The sequence below is a fragment of the Falco naumanni genome, chromosome 15 (assembly GCF_017639655.2).
Source record: "Falco naumanni isolate bFalNau1 chromosome 15, bFalNau1.pat, whole genome shotgun sequence".
NCBI lineage: Eukaryota > Metazoa > Chordata > Aves > Falconiformes > Falconidae > Falco > Falco naumanni.
The window spans coordinates 22,638,300-22,660,176 of record NC_054068.1 but is presented as its reverse complement, the minus strand read 5'-3'; the positions used below and the strand labels follow the sequence as shown (position 1 = coordinate 22,660,176).

The 21,877-nt window shown below is 60.2% G+C and overlaps 1 protein-coding gene across 2 annotated transcripts; it reads left to right on the top strand.

Annotated features, from left to right (window-relative positions):
• The first annotated feature begins 201 nt into the window (after positions 1–201).
• Positions 202–16,831, top strand: FHOD1 (formin homology 2 domain containing 1). Of its 2 annotated transcripts, XM_040615235.1 has the most exons (22): positions 202–401; positions 6,669–6,775; positions 6,905–6,969; positions 8,344–8,411; positions 8,507–8,612; positions 9,060–9,154; positions 9,573–9,684; positions 9,776–9,870; positions 9,966–10,109; positions 10,229–10,443; positions 10,588–10,698; positions 12,030–12,196; positions 12,458–13,353; positions 13,616–13,768; positions 13,924–14,106; positions 14,357–14,476; positions 14,681–14,842; positions 14,943–15,133; positions 15,214–15,406; positions 15,486–15,639; positions 15,725–15,901; positions 16,408–16,831. In XM_040615235.1, the coding sequence occupies exons 1-22, from the start codon at positions 231–233 to the stop codon at positions 16,488–16,490; spliced, it is 3,768 nt and encodes a 1,255-aa protein (XP_040471169.1). In that variant the 5' UTR covers positions 202–230; the 3' UTR covers positions 16,491–16,831. The 2 variants fall into 2 exon arrangements, with proteins under 2 accessions (XP_040471169.1, XP_040471171.1); XM_040615237.1 differs by lacking the exon at positions 14,681–14,842.
• The last annotated feature ends 5,046 nt before the right edge of the window (positions 16,832–21,877 follow it).

Here is a 21,877-nt window from a genome sequence, read left to right as displayed (position 1 = left end):
GAGCACCCCGGCAGAGCATCATTGGCACCGGAGCATCCCGGTGGAGTATCCCTGACAGCGGAGCATCCCTCCGAGGCGGGAGGCAGCCGCGGGAGGGCGCGCCGAGCCCCGAGCTGCCGCTGCCGCTGGCCGTGGCGGAGGGGCGTGGCGGAGGGGCGTGGCCAAGGAGAGCGGCCCTCCCGCCTCCCCGAGCCCCGCCCCGGCAGCGAGCGCGCGGCGGCGGCGCTGCCATGGCGGAGGCGGCGGTGCCCTGCCGGGTGCAGTACCTGGAGGACGCGGACCCCTTCGGCTGCGGCAGCTTCCCGGAGCCGCGGCGAGCCCCGGTTTACGCCGTGGCGGAGGCGCTGGCCCTAGGAGCGCAGCTGCCCGCGCTGCACCGCCTGCTCGGGGCCCCGCTGCCGGTGAGGGGTCCGGGGGCGGGCGGGGGAGCGCCGGGACGGCGGGGCGGGGGGATGCGCGCTGGAGGGAGCGGGGCGGCGGGGGCCGGGGCGCAGGGTCCCCGCCGCAGCCCGGGCAGCGCTCCCGGCGTGAGTCACGGCGGAATCCGTGAGCCCTGGCGGGAGATGCCAGCTCTCGGCCGGCCCCGGATGAGTCGGCGGGGAGGAAGAGGATGTGCTTGCTCAGAGCGGGCAGGAACCAGGGCAGGGGGAAGCAGGATGGGGGCCGGCAGCCATCCTCTTGTCGTCGGGGCTGAGCCGGACAGCGTGCTCCCACCCCAGCATCCCCCTTCCACACCAGCTGCGGTGAGCAGAGCTGAGCCTCGACCCTTGATGGGAGACCCTGGCTCCCGCAGACCGGGGACCCGGCCAGCGTCGTGCTCGCTGCAGCACGTGGGTCTTGGGGGGGTGACAGCGCGGCCACCAGCCCCTTGTTCCTCCGGTGCGACACAGAGCAGCACGGAAACTCATGCTGGGCAATTTCCTCAGCCGGGAGGAAGGCAGAGGCTGAAGCTGAAGTGCCTTCTTGTGTGCGTGCCTTGAGGCCCGACCCAGGCTGGGGAGCAGAGGAGACCAGGGACCCTCCCTCCTGGGTGTCTTCTCTTGGCATGATGCTTTCAGAGCACCCTTCACAGGGTGGGGATGGGCTTGTTTTCCTCCTTACGAATGTGGGACCCAGCAGAGCTTTGGCAAGGGCTGAGTATCTCTGTCTTGCAGCACAGCGGGAGTGCAAGCAAGGGAGGCACGAACCCGGGCAGGCAGGGGGAATGTGCCCTGCCCCGAGCTGGACAGGAGAGGTGGGGGCAGCAGGAGGGGGAAACCAGCTCAGTGTGCCTGGCACCAGGCTCGCTGGCCTGCCAGGGGAGGGGGGATCACTGCCAGACCTTTGCCTGTACCCAAAAAAACTTCCCTTTTATTCCCCTTTTCATTTTTCTTGGAGCAAAGTGGCAGTGTCTCATGTCATTGCCGTCATGGGATTTTTAGGTGGTGACTAAACGGAGTTTGTTTGGGAGCAAACAGCCGAGACATGACAAATGGAGCAAACTCAAATTTCAGACGTGCTCTCCTCCCTGGGCAGGAGCTGGCTCTAACGGGATTGCCAGCCTGGGGTGGTGGCATGGGGGAATGGGGGGCTAGAGGTGGCGTTCCCGAGGGCGGGAGCGTTGCAAGGAGGTCCTGCACCCAGCAGAGGTGCATTGATCCTGGGATTTCAGGCTCTGTTCTCTGCCTAAGCCAGGCTCTGGATGTTTCTTTCTGTAGTTTTCCTGCATGACCCCTGTTAAAATCACAAGTGAGCAGCTAGGACCCTGCTCTGGGCTTACGAGCCAGATTCCTGGTTTATATAGGTTATAAACCATGCTGCTTTTATTACACAGAGCTTTCTGAGCCAGCGAAGGCTGTGGTACATCCCAGCCTGACACACTGAGATACTGGCTGGCGTTTCTATGAGCTGATGTATGTGTTCATCAGGAGCCTCCTGCAGCAGGATTTACACCCTGTGGAGAGAGGCTGGTCTCCCGAACCACCCGGGTCGGTCCAAATTCAGAGCTACCCCAAAGCCACGCAGGCGTCGTTACCCTGGCACCACCAGCTGAAACCTCCTTGGTGCCCTTTGTGCCAGGTAGTACTCAGCTCCATTACTTGCTGTTCTAAAATTAGTAAATGAACAGTCAGATTTTTCCCAAGGAATGGGCTATAAAAAAATTCAGCTGAGGTTGCCCGGTGCCAGGCTTGTCCTGCCAGGCAGCGTGCCTGGAGCTGCAAAGCACCAAGAGGAAGAGGATGCAATGGCTGGGAGGCAGCTGGACTGGGGGTCCCCACCTTGTCAGAGGACTGAACCGCAGGCACCCAGGGGATGAGCTGCTATGGGGAACCAGCCAGGTCCTGCTTCCCTGGGCGCAGCAAAGCTTCTCCCTGAGCCAGGAGCAGCCTAGAGATGATGAGCAGGAGGTTTCTCGTGCTGACATTGCTGCCTTGAACAGCCTGTCCTGCCCTGTGACACTGTCGGTGCTTCCTCTCCCCGAGCACAACCCGCTGCTGATGACTTTTTCATGCTCTCCGGAAAGCATGTTTGTGCTTGAAAATACCTTCCTGCTTTGTTTGCTGCTACAGCATTGTTCAGCTCCAGGCCGATACTATCTTCTCCTGCTTTCCAGCATTTTTTGAGTACCCTTGGGTGATGCTCATGCTGGGTGTGGGGGTTTTCTGAACCTCTGCAGGCAGGTTTTGACAGTGCAAATTTTTTTGGCTGACCCCTCAGTCCCCAAAGGCCACTGTGCTCCCTTGCCCCCGGCACTATCTCACCTCTGAATCTAGGGTTTTTTCCAAACAATTGCAAAACCCAGTGGCCTGGAGCTTTGCTTTTCCCTTCCTCCCCCGGAAACCTGGGGAAAAGCAAACAGCTTGTTGGCCTCAGTGCCATAAGCTCTCTGTGAGCTCTTGGGCTTGATAAAGGAAAGCTGCTGGGGTGACCTCGGTGCACACATGAAGTGCACAAGCCCCATCCCACCAGCCCTGTTGCCAAACTGCCTCGAGGGGGGGGCTTCACTGAGGTTCTTTGCCCCACTTAACCTCTGGCAGGCATGAAAGCGGTCAGATGGGTCCTCAGCAGCACTGCGGTCCCCCCAGCTTAACCGCTTCTCAATTCTGCTGTCTGCTGCTTGCCAGGCTTAGAGCCGAGTGCCGGTGCTCAGCAGCCTCTGGTGCTCCCCAGCACCATCTTTGCATGGGTCCCTGGGTGGGAGCTGCAGCCAGGTGTTTGTGCTGTGGCTTTGCTGGGACACCAGCTGCTCGCTGGGACTGGGGTCCTCCCACTGCCATGGGGCTGTTGATGAGAAATGAGAGATCTCTTAATGAACAGCAAGGGGGACGTGTGCGAGCGAGTGTGCAGTTCTGGGCCAGCTCTGGGTGACCTCCAGAGATCCCTCCTGGCCTGGGTATTTTTTCCCCCATGATAAGGCAATGGCAGTGCTCCCATCCACTTGCTGCCATCTGTCAGGCAGGAGTGGGCAGGAGGCAGCAACCGAGTGCCCTGGCAATGAACACCCCTCTGAGCCCTGAAACCGAACCGCAGCGAAGGCACTGGTTGCTGACTGGGGTTCCTCTTGTGGCATAGCTCTGTAAACCATCAGTCCCCATGTGTTTGGAGCGGGGGGGGGGGGCGGTGAGAAGAGACTTGAGATGCCGGGCGTTTCTGACCCACCAGTGCCTTGTGTTTAACTGCTGAAGCAGAAGCAAATAATGTATTTTTTCTGTAATTTCCCCATAGCCTTCCTAGAAGAGCTTCAGCAACGTTGGGAAATTGTTACCACAGAAAGGGTTAGAGGGGGTTGAAAAGTGTTTCCTCTGCTGGCAGATAAAGCAGCTATTCAGTGCCCGGCCTCGGTGCATCCTCCTGCGTGGGGATGACGTGATAGGGGTGAGCAGGAAAATGTGATGGGTACCGTGGTGGGTGGCACGAGTTCAGCTGTGGATGGAGGATCTCTCAGACTCAGAGGTGAACATGTCTCCATCACACCCCCATGGTTGCGGGGGGCAGTCCCACTCCGGGGGGAGCCTGCTTTCCCTGGAGTCTTGCTTGCCTGGCACGTGTGTTCTTGCTGAGCTTCAGAGACAGTCACTGCTGATGGGTGTTAGTAGGATCAGGGAGATCCATGTGTTCCCACCTTTCCCATATCTCACGTTTGAGGCATCAGGGTAGATAGTGGTGGGGGTTAACACAGGCAGGGAAAAGCTTTCTGGGCCCTGGGGTCCTTGTCCCTGACTGAGGGTGGCATCAGCATCTACTCCTCAGCAAGACCTCGGAACCTCCCCATGCAGGGGATGAAGGACATCAGTGCTGCTGTGAGGTGGCTGGGGCTCCCGGGAGCCATGGGCGGGAGGTGTGAGCGTGGGATGCTCTCCTCCGTCAGCTCTGCTTTGCCTGCAAGTCCCCATGGCCCGTGAAGCCCAGCTCATTTTAAAATGGTTTTACAGGCAGGAGGCAGATGGATCACAGCTGCCCCGCGGCGGGAGCTGTCAGTGCCCTGTGACCCCAATGTGCCATCCCCAGCAGCACAGCCCCCAGGTCCCGGCTCAGATCCTGCATGGTGTAAACCCCTCATACGAATAACCAGTGTTAAACCCCTCATCCGAATAACCAGAGTAACCCCTGTGCTGGGGCAGTCCGTGCTCCCTGGCACAGAAGTGCCACCCTGGGATGTTTGGCAGGGCAGCGTGAGCCTGGGACATCCTGTCTCCATCCCCGGGGGCTGGTGCTCACCAGGGGGGTCACAGCCAAACCCGGGCCTGGTGCTCCGAGCATCCCTCATGGGGAGCGCTGCCAAGCTCACATGGGAAACACAAGGGGTGGAGTCCCAGGGGCTTGGCCTCCCCACCAGCTGGGACATGTCACCAGCCCCCTGGTAGGAGCTGGGGGTGTTAACTCCGGCTTACTGGGGCTCTGGCAGCCCAGAGGAGACAAAGGTTTTGTGCTGGAGCTGTGAGTTGCCCTTTGCTGTGTTTGAGTGCCCAGGCGGATGCAGGGATGCTCAGGAAAGCCTGTTCCTGTGGAGGAATTGAGGCTTTTCCCCAGCGAACAAACTCTGCGTGGGGTCAGCATTAGCAACACCCGCTGTGGAGGCAGAGCTGGCAGCCAGGAGCACTTGCCCAGTGCCAGCAGCCTGTGTTTGGTGTATGTTGCCATGGCCGGCTGGTGTGGCCAGCAACTACTGGAGATAGACAGGATACTAAAAACATTGACAAGGGAGTCCAGCCCAACAGCAGTACCCTGCCAAATTGCCTGTTATCCCGAGGCTTAGTCAGAGTCATTAATTATTTTAGTGCACGTGGCATTTTTCCTTTGCCCTCTGGTTTTAACATCACGCTCACGGTGAAGTCGTACATGCGAGCTCTTGCACTATGTTCTGACTTGAAGACATGGGGCTTTCATTGAAAGCGACCCCAGTAAGATGCAGGCGCCGTACCCAGTGTTGTTGTGGGTCTCCAGCCTGCTGGAGGATGGCCAGGGCCACGGCACTGAACAGCATCAGTGGTAAAGGCAGAGGAGCTGTGACTGTCCCCACCTGAGCTCCTCAGCCACCGAGTATTTCTGCACTCAGCTCGAAGTTTTTTGCAATTTGGGGCTGAAATTGAGGTAGGTTTTTAGATGGCTGGTGAGTCCCACTTCTCTCCCCTGTTGCTGTTTTTGCTGCTTGCTTTTTTTTGCATCAGTAGCAGCAATAATAATGGGGGTTTATGCCCAGTCCTCAGCTCCCCAGGTGATTACACAGCACTGCTGTGCAGATTTGGGAAGGAGCATCAGTTCTTTGGAGGTGAGGTGAGCTGGGGGGGTGGGGGTGGGGGGATGGCTGCAAATGCTTTAGGAACGGTCCAGATGCGCTGGAGTGGCAGGGGTGCTGGCAAGACCAGGCAGGCGCTGCCCTCCCTCTGCCTCTGCACATGCCTGGAGGGTGAACTGCTGGGTCCCATCCAGAGCTCATGCAGGAGACCTGTCTGGGTGCTGTGGGGCACTGCTGGGCCCCAGGTGTCTCAGGGACTTTGCAGCAGCTGTGCCTGGACCACCTTGGGGTGCCGTGCCTACCAGCTGGGGTGCGCCATGGGTGCTGTATGTGGACTTTGAGGGGAGATGCCCTCACCCCAGCCTTGCCTTGGGATGTGCTTTTCCCTGTCCTGCTGGAAGCTGCTACGGGACTGTGGGCTGAGCCAGAGGCTCCATCAGCCAGGGCACATCCCTGTGGGATATGCTCTGGTTTGGGGTGTCCCTGGCCAGCCGGGGGCCTTGGCAGTTCCTACAGACCTAATTGTCACAGACAAAGGTGATTCATCTGCCCAGGCAAAGGCAGCAGGCCTGGGAGGAGGCAGATCCTGCCCTGGGCGCACCCGGCTGACTAAGGGGAGCCCCAGGGAGTGGATCTGCCTCTTGCCGTGGCTCCCACCCAAGGGATGGCTGAGGAGCCCGGCGGCGGTGGGGCCGCCCTCGCTCTGCCTTTTCGCAGCCTGAGGCTCCATGTTTCGCCCCAGTCCGCTGCCAGGCTTGGGCACAGGGTGCTAGGGCGTCTTGCTACAGGGCCAGTGCTTGGGGACAGGGTGGGACCTGCCACCCTGCTCGGGGATGTGGCTGCCTGGTGGGTTTGACATGGGCAGGAGGGTGACCCAGGGATGTAGCAACCTCCAGGAGCTGGGGGGGCTGTGGTGGGCACGGGGGCTCAGCCGGGCTTTCTGCGTCCCCAGCTGGAGGACTGCACACTGCAGGTCTCACCCTCTGGACACTACCTGGACCTTGACTTATCCCTGCTTGAGCAGAAGGATGATCTGGAGGGTTTCTACGAGGAGGTCAGGTGAGGCACATGGGGTGGCTGAGCCCTCCAGAGATGGGACACAGGGGCCCCACCTGCGTGTGAGCGCAGCAGGCAAAGGGCCGTGGGGGTCCCACTGCAGGTGCTCACACAGCATTTCCCCCACCCTAGGAAGGGGAGACGGCCGACCCTGATCCTGCGCACGCAGCTCTCCGTCCGAGTCCATGCCATCATTGGTGAGTTTGGGCTGCTCCCTCCTCCAGGCTGGTGTGGGTCCAGCGGCTCAGCCCCCCCCCAGATGAGGGGGGTCAGCCTCCACAATGAGTTCTGGCCGGGCTTTTTGTGATGGAGAGAGGGAGCAATATGGCTCAGGGCTGCTCCCACCCGATAACCCCTCCCAGAGATGCAGGGGACATGGTCCCCGTGAGGCTGGTGGGGACCCACTGGGTTAATCCCCTCCATCCTCAGATATTGGAGACTTCTGCCTCTTCAGCTGGGAGCCCACCACCCACTGAAGATATTCTGGGTCATTCAGACAAGCCCTAAATATAGCTTTGCAGGATACAAATAGCTCTTGCGCAGCAGAAACTGCTGCCATGGCTTCTGACAGCCTGCTTGGAGGTTCTGCAAGATATTCAGGAGTCTCAAGCCTTTTTTCCCCTTAGCAGGGGGAAAAGAAGTGCTGAGCAGAGCAATGCTGGCCGGGCATCAGCTGGCTGTGCAGGGCTGCAGCCGAGTAATGCAGGAAGGCTGGGGTTGGGGTCATGCTCTTTGCCGGCTGTTCCCAGGCTCCGGCTGAGCCCTGTGCTGCTCTGCTTTCCCTCTCGGCTGCTCTGACAAGCAGATGATAAGCTGGTGGAGGAAGCTGCCAGGACCTTGTGTTTTACAGAGCTCTCATCAGCATGTCTGGAGGGCTCCTTGGACAGCTTGCTTTTGGCTTGTTATAGCTCTAAGCCTGACCCAAATAACTTGTGATGCTCAGTTAACTTGTTTTGGGGATGCAGGAAGTGCTGATTCCCAATGGCTCTGGCCTCTCTGTTTGCTTAGGTGGGGCTTTCCAGCTTCCCATTGCCCCAGTTGCTCTGTGCTGGCTCCTGCCCACAGGCACCATCCCTGTAAGCACATAGTCTCTAGCCTGGTGACTGTCCTTCTGTCCCTGAGCAGCCAGTGTCACACTGCTGTCCTTCATGTCCCCATCCTGCAGCTCTTCCCAAAGCCGTGGGGCTGCTGGGGGCTCTGGGACCATGGCAGGGCTCTGCCCACAGAGGGATGGCTAAAAGTAGCTCAGCCTCCTGCCCGTGTTCCTGTTTCAGTTCTGCACAGGAAACCAAGGGGGATATTTATGTCATTTCTGGACAGAAAAAAAAAAAGCAAAAAAAAAAAGTAAATAGGAAAGTGGCAGGGCTGAAATAAGTAGCTGTGGCCCTGCAGCTGCTTCCACCTCTGCATGTCGCACAGCCAGGGGCAATGCCAGCATCCTGGGGTGATGGCACTGGGGTTGAGTTGAGATGTGGGGCTTTCCCAGGCAGCTGGGAGCATTTCAGAGCCCCGGGTCAGCAGAGAGCCCTTGTGGGTGAGGCCATTGTGCCCCGTCTCTCCTTCCCTTCCAGAGAAGCTGTACAACTCGCAGGGGCCAGAGCTGCGGCGATCACTCTTCTCCCTCAAGCAGCTCTTCCAGGTATGGTGATGCTGGTGCGGTGGGGGGGGCAGGGGGGCTCCCCCAGGGCTGGCTGCCTCCCCACACCAGGGTAACGCCTGGCCTTCGCCCCGCAGGAGGACAAGGACCTGGTGCCGGAGTTCGTGAACCTGGATGGGTTGACGTGCCTGATCAAAGTGGGAGCAGAGGCTGACCAGAACTACCAGAACTACATCCTCCGGGGTTGGTATTTGGGTACAGGGCACCTCTCGTCCCCAGGGAGGAAGGCTGGCACTCAGGAGGGCTAAGCCAGAAAGTTTTCCTGGGCAAGCTTACGGGCAGCTGCCAGAGCTTGCCCTTGGCATGGCGATGCTGTGCGGGGATAGGAAAGCCCTGCCCGCTGCAGCCCTGCCCGCTGCAGCCCTGCCCGCTGCAGCCCTGCCCGCTGCAGCCCTGCCCGCTGCAGCCCTGCCCGCTGCAGCCCTGCCCGCTGCAGCCCTGCCCGCTGCAGCCCTGCCCGCTGCAGCCCTGCCCGCTGCAGCCCTGCCCGCTGCAGCCCTGCCCGCTGCAGCCCTGCCTGCTGCAGCCCTGCCTGCTGCAGCCCTGCCTGCTGCAGCCCTGCCTGCTGCAGCCCTGCCCGCTGCAGCCCTGCCCGCTGCGCTGTGACCCTGCCCGTTCTCTGCCTTGCAGCCCTGAGCCAGATCATGCTCTTTGTGGATGGGATGCAGGGTGTCATCAACCACAACGAGACCGTCCAGTGGTTGTACACGCTGTCGGGAAGCCCGGTAAGCCCCTGCTGCCCCTCTGGTCTGCCTGTGCCCCTGCTGCATCCCCCTTCCCCGCCTGTGGCTGTCCCCTCGCACTGTCCCTCAGGGTCCTTACCCCACCATCTGCCTTTGGGCTTGGTGCCCTTGTACCTTTGCATGTGTTGGGTCCTGCTCCCATCCATCTGGAAATCACTCAGGGTCCCCAGAGCTCCCTGTCCTCATGTGCTCCTGGGTGCAGAGCTTGAGTGAGAGGGTCCTGCTCCAGGTCCTTTCCCAGTGCCCCTTAGCCATCAGCATCACAGCTGCAGGCTGGTCCTTAGCCCCATGGCAAAGCCCCCAGCCCCAGGGTATGGGCATGGCCACCCCACAGTGCCGCCGCATCGCGCTGGCAGCCTCCTGCCACTGCTGCCATCCCAGCCGCCATCCCTTGTCCCAGTTTCGCTTGGTGGTGAAGATGGCACTGAAGCTGCTGCTGGTGTTTGTGGAGTACACAGAGCCCAACGCCCTGCTCCTCATTCGCGCCGTCAACACCGTGGACCAGGCGAGAGGTGGGTGCAGCCCCAGCCTCCTGCGAGGTCCCTGCTTGGGGATGGCATGTCCCCCAGCCTGTGTGTCACCTGCATGTGCCGCTTTTCCCAGGCACCTGTCCGTGGTCCAGCCTGATGGCCATCCTGGAACAACGCAATGGGGCTGACACGGAGCTGCTGGTGTTCGCCATGACGCTGATCAACAAGGTCTGGGAGGGTGGCAGGTGTCCCTGTAGTGCCATGCTGGCAGGGCTCAGTGTGGGTCACCCCAGTCCCAGCAGTGTCCATCTGGTCCTGCTCAGACGCTGGCAGCCCTCCCGGACCAGGACACCTTCTACGACGTGACGGACTGCCTGGAGAAGCAGGGCATGGAGCGAGTGGTGCAGCAGTACCTGGGCAGCAAGGGCACCGACCTCGACTTGAAGCAGCAGTTCACACTCTACGAAGTGAGTGGGGCTCCCGCAGGGTCTGGCCATGTGCCACATCCCATGGCAGGAGGGAGAGTGGGTGCATGGGGTGGCAGGGGTGCTGTGCCGGGTGCCATGCCCTCCCTGCCCCTCCACAGAGCGCACTCAAGCTGGAGGATGATGTGGAAGAGCTGCCCTCGGGGGGACGCAAGGAGCGGAGGAGGACAGAAGAGGGCCGGCGTGGGTGGCGATCCCAGGGCAGCTGCACGGAGCCCAGCCCTGGTGCCCCGCCGCTGCCAGGGTCCCCTGGCACCCCAGAGGAGCCCCCCACCCAGGACACCCTGGCTGTCCCTGCGCCAAGCAGCCCAGCAGAGTGAGTGCGGCTGGAGGTAGCCCATGGGGATGCTGTCATGATAGTGGAGATGCAGCATGAGCAGCACTTGAGTCCATTGCTGGTGCCAGGGTGGAGGGTGGCCCTGTGGGACCTGCTCTCAGCTCATGTCACCTCTTCTTCCAGGCCCTGTCCCAGCACCATCTGCAACAGTGCATCCAGCATGCAGCTGGCCCTGGCCTCCCCCCAGGCCAAGAAGGAACAGTCCCCAGGCTCAGGCGAGCGCAGCATCTACAAGTAAGGAGCCAGGAGAGGCTGGGTGCATGGGGGGGGGTTCCCCCTGGAGTGGCAGGAGGCGGCTCCCAGGAACGTGGGGTGCGCCTAGTCCCAGGGGGAAGGAAGGTCTGGGGCTGGAGGGAAGTGTGACAGGGGAGCGGGCAACTGAGAGGGTCTGGCCAGGGGTTCCACAGGGCATCTTTCGGGCATGCATGTCTCTGCTCTAGCTCCTCCTCACTCCTCCTCTACCCACGCTTGCCCTCTCCTCTGCCCACTCTTTCTATCTTTCCTTTTGCAGGCTGTGCCAAACTGCCCCTGTCTGGTAAGTGCCTGGTTTCTGCATCTGTGTGCTTCCTCCCAGCGTGGTGCTCTGGTGGGAGCAGGCACTGCCCTGGCCCGCTCGCTGCCCCCTGCACCCATCTCACTGCCCCCATCCCTCGTCTCTTCCCTCCGAACCCTGCCTGGGGGACCCCAGTCTGCTCCCCCATCACCAGCAACCCCCACGGAGTGATGGCACCCTCTGATCCCCAGCTTCTGGGGTGAGGTGTCCCTGCTGGGGGTGGCAGAGCCCACCTGGGGGCTGGCAGGGGGCTGGCATTGCCATCCTGGTGGCAGACCAGGTGGCTCTGGTCGGGGGGGATGGTGCCCCGTCTCACCAGCACCCAGTGCTATGCAGGTGGGGACTTGCTGGGGCTCCCCTGGCTCCCCATGAACGCCAGGGCCATGGGGTAACAGCAGGGCGAGGGTCGCACGCTGGAGGGCTGCCAGGCGGGTGTGTGCAGGAGCCACAAGCCCCAGGGGGCTGCCAGCAGTGGGGGCTAACCCCTGTTTTCCCTCAGGCGGGAGGATGCCCCCTCCTTGCATGGGGACAAGCCTATTTTGAGGAAGTTTGAGTAAGTAGAGGCATGCGTGTGTCTCCAGGCATGCGCTTCCTCGGGCTGGTGCCTGGCCAGAGACATCTGGGCTCCGGCCACGCAGGGCATGAGGAGCAGGAGGGCCCCCCCCGGTCTGTGCCCCAGTGCCCTCCTGGGTTTTGCAGCTTTTTGGACAAGGGTTGCAGTGAGCACCAGGTCCATTGGGACCAACAGGTGATGGTGGCACCCTGACAGCACGAGCCTTTGGCTCCCATGGGGCTGCCGCATCCTTGTCCCCAAGCCACGGTGGCGTCACCTGTCTCTCTGCAGGGCTCAGAGGAGGTTGAATCCTCCCGGTGCCGTATGCAGTGTGGCCAGTGCAGGGGGTTTCGGTGTTGTGGGGCTGGCTGTGCAGTGTGGCGTGGCATGGTTTGCCCATCATCTCTGTCATCCCCATCCCTGCATTGCTCCCAGCCAACACCCGCCCCTGTCTTGCAGAGCTCGCTTCTTGGAGAACCTGGCTGCAGCCCAGAAGGAGAAGATCTCTTCTATGGCCAAGGGACGGCTCGATGTCCTTGGTGACGCTGCGCTGGAGCATCCCACTGTTCCTGCATGGGACAGGGACAGCAGCACCCCTGAGCCCAGGATGGAGCCACCCAGCATAAGTAGGTGTTGCTGGGGTGTGTGTTCCTGGCTCTGGGCTCGTCGGGGTGCCTGGGGTGGGTGTTAGTGGCCCCTCCGTCCCCAGCCCATGCCTGTGATACCCAGAGCCATAGAGGAGCTGGGTGGTACCTCCCTGTGCCAACTCCCTACGCCAGTGTCCGAGCACACCCTGCTGGGGAGCAGGACCCCAACCCTACGTGCAGCCCAGCAGCACCTGCCCCACTCCGAGCAGGCTGTCTCAGCCTCTCCCCCTCTCCCTGCAGGGTCCCGCCTGGCTCAGATGGACACCACTGACTCCTGTGGCACCATCTCCTCCGACACCAAGTTTATGCTGGACATGCTCTATGCCAAGGGCTCCTCAGAGCCGAGGAAGGAGAAGGTCTTCCCTGAGGTCTTGTCATCCCCCATGGTCCAGGGTGAGGTGGAGATGGATGCCAAGGGAGGTGGCAGCCAGGAGCAGGAGGGTGCCTGGCTCCATGGCAGGGCTCCTGATGGGCCTGTGTCCAGTGCCCATGCCAAGCTGGCACGTGCCATGTCTAGCATAGATGCCGAGACCCACACGCAGAAGCTGGAGAACACTGGGATGATGCCCATCAAGAAGGACATGGAGCTGACGTGGGAGCGCCTGGAGGCCAGCCCCGTGCAGCTGAAGATCAAGGACCTGGACTTCACTGATTTGGGGGAAGAAGAAGACTTTGACATCCTGGACATGGGGCCCATGGCCAACGGCTCCTTTCTCCCTCCCAGCATTAAAGCAACAAATGCTGGAGCTTGCATGGCTCCACCTCCACCTCCTGCGATCCCTGGCTGCCCACCCCCTCCACCTCCGCCTCCTGCGATCCCTGGCTGCCCACCCCCTCCACCTCCACCTCCACCTCCAGCGGTCCCTGGCTGCCCTCCACCTCCACCTCCTGCAGTCCCCGGCTGTCCACCCCCACCAGGACTGTCAGGCCCCTCAGCAACAGATGGTCCCTCCCAGGCCAAGAAGAAGAGGACAGTGAAGCTCTTCTGGAAGGAGCTGAAGCAGCTGGATGGCACTGTGGGGCCAGGCAGGTTTGGCCAGGTGACCCTGTGGGCGTCCCTGCAGAACGTTGAAGTCAATGCTGCCAAACTGGAGCATCTCTTTGAGTCACGGTCAAAGGAAGTGTCGACTTCAAAGGTACCAGTGGGCTGGCACCCATCAGCCGAGGGGACTTGAGGGGTGGGAGGAAGGATGTCGGCTCCTGTGGGGACACGCAGCATGCACTGTCACCCCTACCCTATGCTGAGGATGGGTACCTGCAGCCCAGAGCCTTGGTGGGGATGGTGATGGGCAGGTTTGGCTCACCACCAGGTCCCTGATCAGCTCCCCATGTCCATGGTGTTTTCATGAAGGGGAGCCCTTTGCCTGGCTGTCCCCATCCATCCTGCCCTCTTTGCAGAAGGCCATGGATGGGAAGAAGGTGGTGGTGGTGCTGGATCCCAAGAGGAGCAATGCCATCAACATTGGCCTCACGGTGCTGCCACCCGTGCACATCATCAAGACAGCTGTGCTCAACTTTGACGAGTTTGCAGTCAATAAGGAAGGGATTGAGGTGAGCACCAGAGAAGCTCGGTTCCTCTGAGGTCCTCATGTGGGTCATTTCCCCTGGTCAGGAGGCCTCCATGCCATGATGCCACTGCCAGCCCTCGGGTGACATGTCCCATGGTGACATGTCTGGAGTCTGACACATCTCTTTGCCTGCTCTAGAAAATCCTGACCATGGTCCCGACTGAGGAGGAGAAGCAGAAGATCCAGGAGGCCCAACTGGCCAACCCTGATGTGCCCTTGGGCTCTGCAGAGCAGTTTCTGCTCGCCCTGTCTTCCATCAGTGACCTCACGGCCAGGCTCCAGCTCTGGGCCTTCAAGCTGGACTACGAGAGCCTGGAGCAGGTACGGAGCCATGCACCCCCTCTGCCAGCCCCACCGGTGCTGAGCACTGAGTCAGGTGTGTTCCTGGTGGGGACCAGCCATGTCCAAGTACAGGAGGTGCCGTCCTGGCTGGGGACGAGCTGCAGGTCCCCAAGGCAAGCATGGGCTTGGGTTGACCTTGAGGTGGCTGTCCTCATGGGCAAGGGCAAATGCTGAACCTCCCAGGAGAGAGGGTGGCCAAGGAGTCTCACCTGCCTCTCAACTCACCCAGGAGATTGCAGAGCCACTCTTTGATCTGAAGGTGGGCATGGAGCAGCTGGCCAGAAATCACACCTTCAAATGCATCCTGGCCACACTGCTGGCCATGGGCAACTTCCTGAATGGCTCCCAGGTGAGGAGCAGAGCATGGAGGGACGTGGTCTGTGCTGCAAAGGCAGGACCAGCCATGGTGCATGGGTACCCAGGAGGGATTGTGGGAAGCCTGGGGTGGTGCCTGGGGCTGCGTGGTACTGGTGGGTGCCTAGTGGGTCTGCAGACTCTGGAGGTCTGCTGGAAGAGGGATGGAGAGGCCCTGCTGAGTCAATTGGGGTTTCAGAGCAGAGGCTTTGAGCTGGGCTACCTGGAGAAAGTCTCAGAAGTGAAGGACACGGTGCACCGGCAGTCCCTGCTCCACCATCTCTGCCAGATGGTAGTAGAGAAGTTCCCAGAAACCACTGACCTCTACTCAGAGATTGCCTCCATCACCCGCTCTGCCAAGGTGAGGCAAGGGAGATGACACCTGGGCAAGGTAAGGGTGTGAGTCCCATGGCTGCCCAGCTCCACCAGCATGGCCAAGGGCTGACATCTTGCTCTTCCAGGTTGACTTTGATGAGCTGGCCAACAGCCTGGTGCAGCTGGAGCGGAGGTGCAGGGCCTCCTGGGACAACCTGAAGGTGATTGCCAAGCATGAGACCAAGCCAGTGCTGAAGAGCAAGCTGACAGACTTCCTTAAGGACAGCACCCAGCGCATTATCGTGTTAAAGGTGGTGCACAGGCGCATCCTCAACAGGTTGGTGGTCTGAGGTTCTGGGGATATGGTGGAAACCCCACAGTCCCATTGGTGGCTCGCCATGACCAACATCCCCACAGGTTTCACTCTTTCCTGCTCTACCTGGGGTACCCGGCGAGCACAGCCCGGGATGTGAAGGTGATGCCCATCTGCAAGCTCCTGCGGGAGTTTGCCCTGGAGTACCGTACCTGCCGGGAGCGTGTCCTGCTGCAACAGAAGAAACGGGCTGCCCACCGTGAGCGCAACAAGACCCGGGGACGGCTCATCACTGAGGTATGGGGATGCTCAGCTGGCTGCCACCAGCAGGTGATGCCCCTCAGGTCCCTGATGCCTGCCTCTCCTCCCACTGCAGACCGAGAAGTTCTCCGGCGTTGCTGAGGTTGCTTTGCCACCCGCCGTGGTGTCCAGTGGCCCCGAGGAGCAGATGGAAGCAGGTCACGAGAGCATGAGGAACCTGCTGACCTCCCCCACAGATGCCCCTGCCCGCCGCAGCCGAGCCAGCCGGGGTAGGAGCTGGGTGGCAGAGGCACTCAAGGCATGCCTAGCTGGCTGGACATGGCTGATGCCAGCATCCCTGTTGTCCCCATGCAGGGACAGGGCACACCACCCCGACCCAGGGCTCTCCTGCTCAGGAGGACATTCCCAGCTCCCCAGATGATGCTTCGGATGAAATCATGGACCGGCTTGTGAAATCGGTGACTCACAACACTAACCCCCGGCCCTGCGCCAACAAGGAGCGCAGGAGGTCCCGTGGCAATAGGAAGTCCTGTAAGTCCCACCCCTGTCCCTGTGCCCTGTCCCATCTCTGTCCCCATGCTCTGCCCCTCTACTCTTGTCCCACTTCTATGTTCCTGCCTCCCTGCCCTGTCCCATCCCTGCACATCTCTGCCCATACACTTCCCAGTCCCTGTATTCTGTCCCATCTCAGTGTCTCTGTCCCACCTCCATGGCCCTGTCCCTGTACTCTGTCCTGGTCCCTGCCCAGATGCTTTTTTCCATCTCTGTGTCCCTGTTCCATCTCTGTCTCTGTCCCCATGCCTTGTCCCATCTCTGTCCTGTTGTCCCCATGCCCTGCCTAGCTCCTTCCCCACTGCTGAGCCCATCAGGCCACAGCAGGATGTCCCCTGAGACCAGACCATGCCACTGCACCCCATTGCACCCCTCCCCTCCCCAGCATGCCAGGGGCCACCATGTCTGGGCAGGCACCTGGTGGGTGGGATCCTGGCAGCCAGTGCTGCCCGTGCTGCCAGTGCCACCCTCTCCTCTCCCCACAGTGCGACGGACGCTGAAGAGCGGGCTCAGCGATGAGCTGGTGCAGGCGCTGGGCCTGGGGCAGGCACCGGGCATGGAGGTTTGAGGGGGCTGAGGGGGCTCGTGCTGCTCCCCACCGCCAGCAGCCCCCAGGGCAGGACATGGTGGCAGCCCCTGCTGCTCCAGGATTGGCGTGCTCTGTACCCTTGGTCTCGCCTTGCTTTTCCCTGCTGGCCTCCAGCTCCCAGAGGTGCAGGCAGCAGGATGGGAGCGATGTCCCAGAGCTGCTCCATGGGGGCCAGGATGAAGGATGCTCAGCACCCGTGCGTGGACACTTGTGGTTCATCTTTACAACAGTATTAGAGGGGTCGAGGGGCTGGACCCAGACCCCTGCTGGGAACTGGGTCTGGCCCGTGACCGCTGTGGCAATAAAGTCATCTGACACACTGCTGGTGTCCCTTGTCCCTGTGCCTGAGAGGCTGGGGTGATGTGGTACCCACCAGGCCAAGCCAGCATCCCTCCTACTGCATCCCCAGCCCTGTTGCCTGGGGCAGGTGCTCAGCTTGCAGCAGCCAGCCCTGAGGCTTGCAGGCACCGTAGTCATTCCCGGGAACAGTGCGATCCCCTCCGTACAGGGACACCCAGGGGGGACCCTGCCAGAAGGAGTGAGGACTGCTGCTAGGCTCAAGGCTGCACGCTCAAGGGCAGGAGCAGTGGCTGGAGCGCAAGGCCATAGCGTGGTAAAATCAAGAGTATGTGCCCTTTTTGTGACTAATTCTTGAAGAGATAAAAGTCACTGGTCCATGACACTGTCTTCAACCATACCTGTCCCTTACAAAGCTCTCCTGGGGGATTTCAGCCAGACCTGTCTGGGGTCCGAGGCAGGGCTGCTCCCCTCCTGGAGCAGGTCCAGGGCACAGCAGCCACGTGTCCCTCTGCAAATCTGGCCCTTGCCAGGCTGTGAGCCTGGGAACCAGCTCCCTGTGCTTGTCGGGGACAGGCTGCCTCATGATGTGAAGGCAGCAAGGGCAGAACCTGCCTGCCCCCATGGGCACTGGGAGATGTCCAGGCAGGAACGTGCCACCTCCTGGCCTAGTGTGGCTCTCACCATCCCAGGCACAGATTAAAAGCCACCGTGGGTGCTGGTTGCAGTGCTCCCACGGGTGCTAGATGGTGGGTGGGTACTGTTTCTGAGCGTCCCCCTCTGGCAGCTGCAGCGCATTTGGCACCATCACCCATGGTAGAGGCATTTCGGAATGGTGTCACCATCCATCACGGCAGCTCCACCTCGGCACTGCCCCGGCGCTGCCTCCAGCCCCGAATCCCGCGCAGCAGGTCTCTGTGGCTTTCAAGGAATGAAGAAAAACTCCACTGGGCAGGGCAACTTCTTCCTCCTGGCTAACCTCTGCCCAGGGTTGTCCCTCTCCCACAGGGCTGGACACACTGGTGGCCTCGGAGGAGCCAGGCAGCGTCAGCCTGCCCCAGCTTGCGACATGCCTGAGATGTTCCCAGGTGGCTCTGGGGACAGCAAGATACCATGCTAAGAACTGCAGGTGTCCCAGAGGTGCCCCAAGACGTGGTCTGGCTCTCCTCCCCTCTGGGTGCTTGACTTGGATCTGCACAGAGAGGACAAAGAGGTCATGACAGGCGATGCTGAGCTGCTCAGATGCACAGCAGAAAGAAGAAAGGGGCAGGAAAGCATCTTCCTGACTCCCTGCACATGCCCCAGGTACCCAAAGTGACATTACACAGGTGACAACCCCAGGACTGTTGCTCCTCAGGGCTTGCTGGGGGAAACTGAGGCAGGGTGCTGGGAAACGCCACCCCTCCCCTGAGTGGTTTGGCAGCACTTGGGGCAGCCAAGGCCTCTGTCAACCTCTGTTTATTTTTTTCCAGTTGGGTTTTGTCTGCAGCCTTGGTGATATGTCCAGGATTCCCGGTCCAGCCCTGGGCACACGCTGCCCTTGAGTGTGCCTGATGTGCTTGGCTTGGCCACCACACAAGTGGCTTATGCCAAAAAAACACCTGGCAGGTGTGGCCCCCGCAGGAAGGAGATGGGGCAGTAGGATGCTGGAGGCTCCTTTGAGCATGGAGGCAGGTTCCTGGGCAGTCACAAGAGATTTGCTGGGGACCTGGGGCACACGTAGCCTCGGGGAGCATCAGCAGAGCTGGGCTTGGGGGTACCACGCTTCCAGGAGAATGCTGGCGGGGGATGAGGTGATCCCGCCGGAGCACCTTGTGGTCCCTGGCACCTCCATCCCTGCCTGCAGCCGGGCTCAGCCCCTGCGTGGCTCCTGCCCACGCCAGCCCTGGGGCCACCAGCTGTGTCCTGCTGCCACGAGGGGGCACGGCGGCCACGCACACGGCGAGGCCACCCCAAACGATGCTTCGCTTAGAGCCGTGCCGCTCTCTGGGCGCTCACCGCCGGCCTTCGCTTGGCTGTTCCCCTCCCTGGCACCCGGGGGGCTGCACCCTGCTCCCCCCCGCAGTGACATGTCCCGCCGCTTCCGTGCCTCCGGTGGAAAGACAGCCGTGTCCTTGGTCCGGGCCGTTCATCTGGCTGGCGGGGACAGACTCCTGTCCCCCTGTGCTTGGCCGCCTCTCCGGTGCCTGTCCCTGGCCCCCATCTTGTCCTGGCCCCCTTCCAGGCAGCGGGGAGGAGCAGGGGACAGCAGGGATGAGCCCGGCTACGCTTGCTGTCCCGTTTACCCTCTTCTGTAGCAGCCTGTCAGCAGAGACCCGCTCCCAGAGCCTGTGCTGGCAAACGTCCCCTGCCACCTCCTTTCCACGCTGCCAGCCTTTCCATGGGACTGTCCCAGCGGAGACCCTTTGCTGCCACGCTCTGAGGTTGGCTCCAGCCTCCTGCCACATGGGCACATCCCCACCACTGTCCCTGAGCTCCAGGGGGTCCACCCTCAGTCCTGGGCTTGTGGTTGCCATGAAGCCCCACCACCTTGCACGAGAAGCACAGTTCCCCCAAGGGCAGCACAGCCTCACTTTTATTCACAGTTTGGAACCATCCAGAGCGTTCCTTGCAAGCACTGGTGTGCCCTGGCCACTTTCCAGAAGCATCGTGATCACCTGCTCCCCTCAAAATTCCTCCCACTGTGTCACCTGGAGGACTCCTCCTCTACCTGCCAGCCACAACCCTCTTAAGCAACCTCAGGCTGGCAACATGCTCTGGTTCTGGAACCACCTTCCCCGGCAGGACAGAGGCGTGGGACGGGATCTAGGTCACAGCTGCCGTGACCCACTGCCCTCTCCCCTGAGGGCAGAGGTGGCAGGATGTCACCTGCAGCATGGCCTAGCCAGCTTTCCTGGCATCTGTCTTGTGGCCAAAGGGGAGCCACATTTCCCCTGTCCCCATCACCCTAACATCAAGGTAGAAGCCCTGTGGCAAGATGGGAGGGCAATGCTGGGCTGGCAATCAGGCCTGGCAGGGGCACCACACATGGCCCAGGAGATGGGGGATGCAGGGTGTACTGGGCATTGGCGGAGCTGGGAGCACTTTGGAGTGTCACCAATACTTCCCAGCCACCCTGAAGGAGTAAGGTCCCTGCAGCCCAAAAGCAGGTCTTGATTAGAGACCCACGGTGCGGAAAGCCCGGCTGGTGAAGGGGCTGCCAAGGCCACGTGGGCGAGCAGGCACAGTGACCTGGGGTCCTCACTGGGGTGGAAAAGCTCAAGCTCAGGCTGAGGAGCAGCTTCCCAGAAGGTGAAACCTCTCCCAAAGCCTTGAATGCAGCTGAAAGCAGAGCAGTGTTTTGTAAATACCTGGGGATCCTGTGCAACCTGGAAAAAACGAGTCAGAGGCAGGAATTATCCGAAGATGGGGGGATCTGCCAAGAGCCCGATCTGGGGTCAGCGCTCAGCTGGATACTCCGTGCTGCCAGCAACGCGGGCCTGTGGAGCAGCTCTGGTACTCCCAAAGGAGCTGCTCCAGCCGCAGCACCCCAGGAGCAGAGAGGTCCTGCCAGGAGCTGGGGAGAGGTTTGGGCTGTGCCCACCATCCAACCGAGGTGCGTGGAAACCCCCTGCAGATGGAGGGTCAAAGCCTGGGACTCAGGCTGATCCCACCAACGTGGCTTCAGATGCAGGGGGTGATGGGCACAAATTAGCACCTGTGTTTTACAGCAGCGAAATGTAAGGAAAGCCCCCCAAAACAGCCTTCGGTCATGGCCCAAAGTTGGAAAGTCCTGGGGGGGAGAAGGGGAAGAAGATCTCTATGGGTGGCTGCGGCTCAGCCATGGGAATTCCCTCCAGGCTGGGCTTTGGTAGACCCCGTTCCCGTGCCCTGGGCTTGGGAAAGGACTACAGGGACATTAAAGCACTGGGTGCACAAAAGGCTTCCTGAAGCTGAGCCTGACTTAGCTGAATCACAGCCACCTGAGAATCTGCCCTCCCTGGAGAAGAAAGTCACAATGACAGAAAGCAGAAAAGTCCAACCAGAACGATCAGAGCCACACAAGCCCTGTGGGAGCATTATTCCAAATCCGGGTCTCCCCCGGCACACAAGAGTGGATCCCCGCAGAGCCCAGGGGCTCGTTCCTTGCATCCCTGCCCAGAGATGGGTGCTAGGCGGTAAATCCACACAGCTGCCACCCCAGTTCACACCTGGTAAAACCTTTCAGAGCTCTGAGCCGCTGTTGCCAGTGCTTCTACAAGCACGCTCAGTCACCCCGACTCTCATGGGTTCTCGCAGCCGAGCCCCCATTCAAGCACACAGTGCTCCCACTGCCCATGTCCTGTGGGGAGGGGGCTTTGTTAGGAGGGGGCTTGCTTTGCCCCAGGGTGGACCTTTTAGTATGCTAATTAGGATGGGTCACACACAGTTCCAGGAATTTTCTGTTTGGCTTTATTAACCATTTGGTTCTCCTTGAGCTTATCTCGTTATTTCTTAGCTTGACATATTTATGGTGTCTATTCCTTCTCCCAAGGTCGTGGCTTGGTAACTATTCGTGGGGGTTGATTAATATCCTTTGGTTTTTAAAATTCTTTTCACCTCTTGTTTTTCATTATAGATATTTACATATTTCTTTTAAGTAAATAGTTCTTGCATCAAATCCCCTCTTTGAGACTGTATAAGGGAAGAATTTGTATTTTTCCCTTGTATTAGTCTCATCTTTTCATTAGTTGGCTCACTGAAAACTAAACATCTCCATGGGCACTGAATTATATATAATATATACTCACAAATATTAGAATTCCTGCAATCACAATGTAGAATCACTTTCTTTATGTCTGAACTTAAATCTGGTACCCAAGAAGTCAGCCGTTTCCAATTTTCAGCAAAGCCAGTAGAAGTGTCATCCTTTTGTACCTCATGTAAAATTTTAGTTTGTTTCCAAATCTCATGAAGGTCAGTAGATATCCTACTGCTTTGGTCCACTATTTGCCTCATTTTCTATATTAATTCAAAACACGCATTTTCCTGCCAAGGATCCTTCCAAGGCTGCCTCTTAGGGTTCCTGCACTGTCCTATCACTACCGCTG

Excerpts from the sequence above, each read along its gene's own strand:
- FHOD1 (XM_040615235.1), top strand. The coding sequence starts at position 231 with ATGGCGGAGGCGGCGGTGCCCTGCCGGGTGCAGTACCTGGAGGACGCG. Across the intron at positions 9,685-9,775 it reads CACCGTGGACCAGGCGAGAG|GCACCTGTCCGTGGTCCAGC; the intron begins GTGGGTGCAGCC and ends CGCTTTTCCCAG. Across the intron at positions 14,477-14,680 it reads ACTTCCTGAATGGCTCCCAG|AGCAGAGGCTTTGAGCTGGG; the intron begins GTGAGGAGCAGA and ends TTGGGGTTTCAG.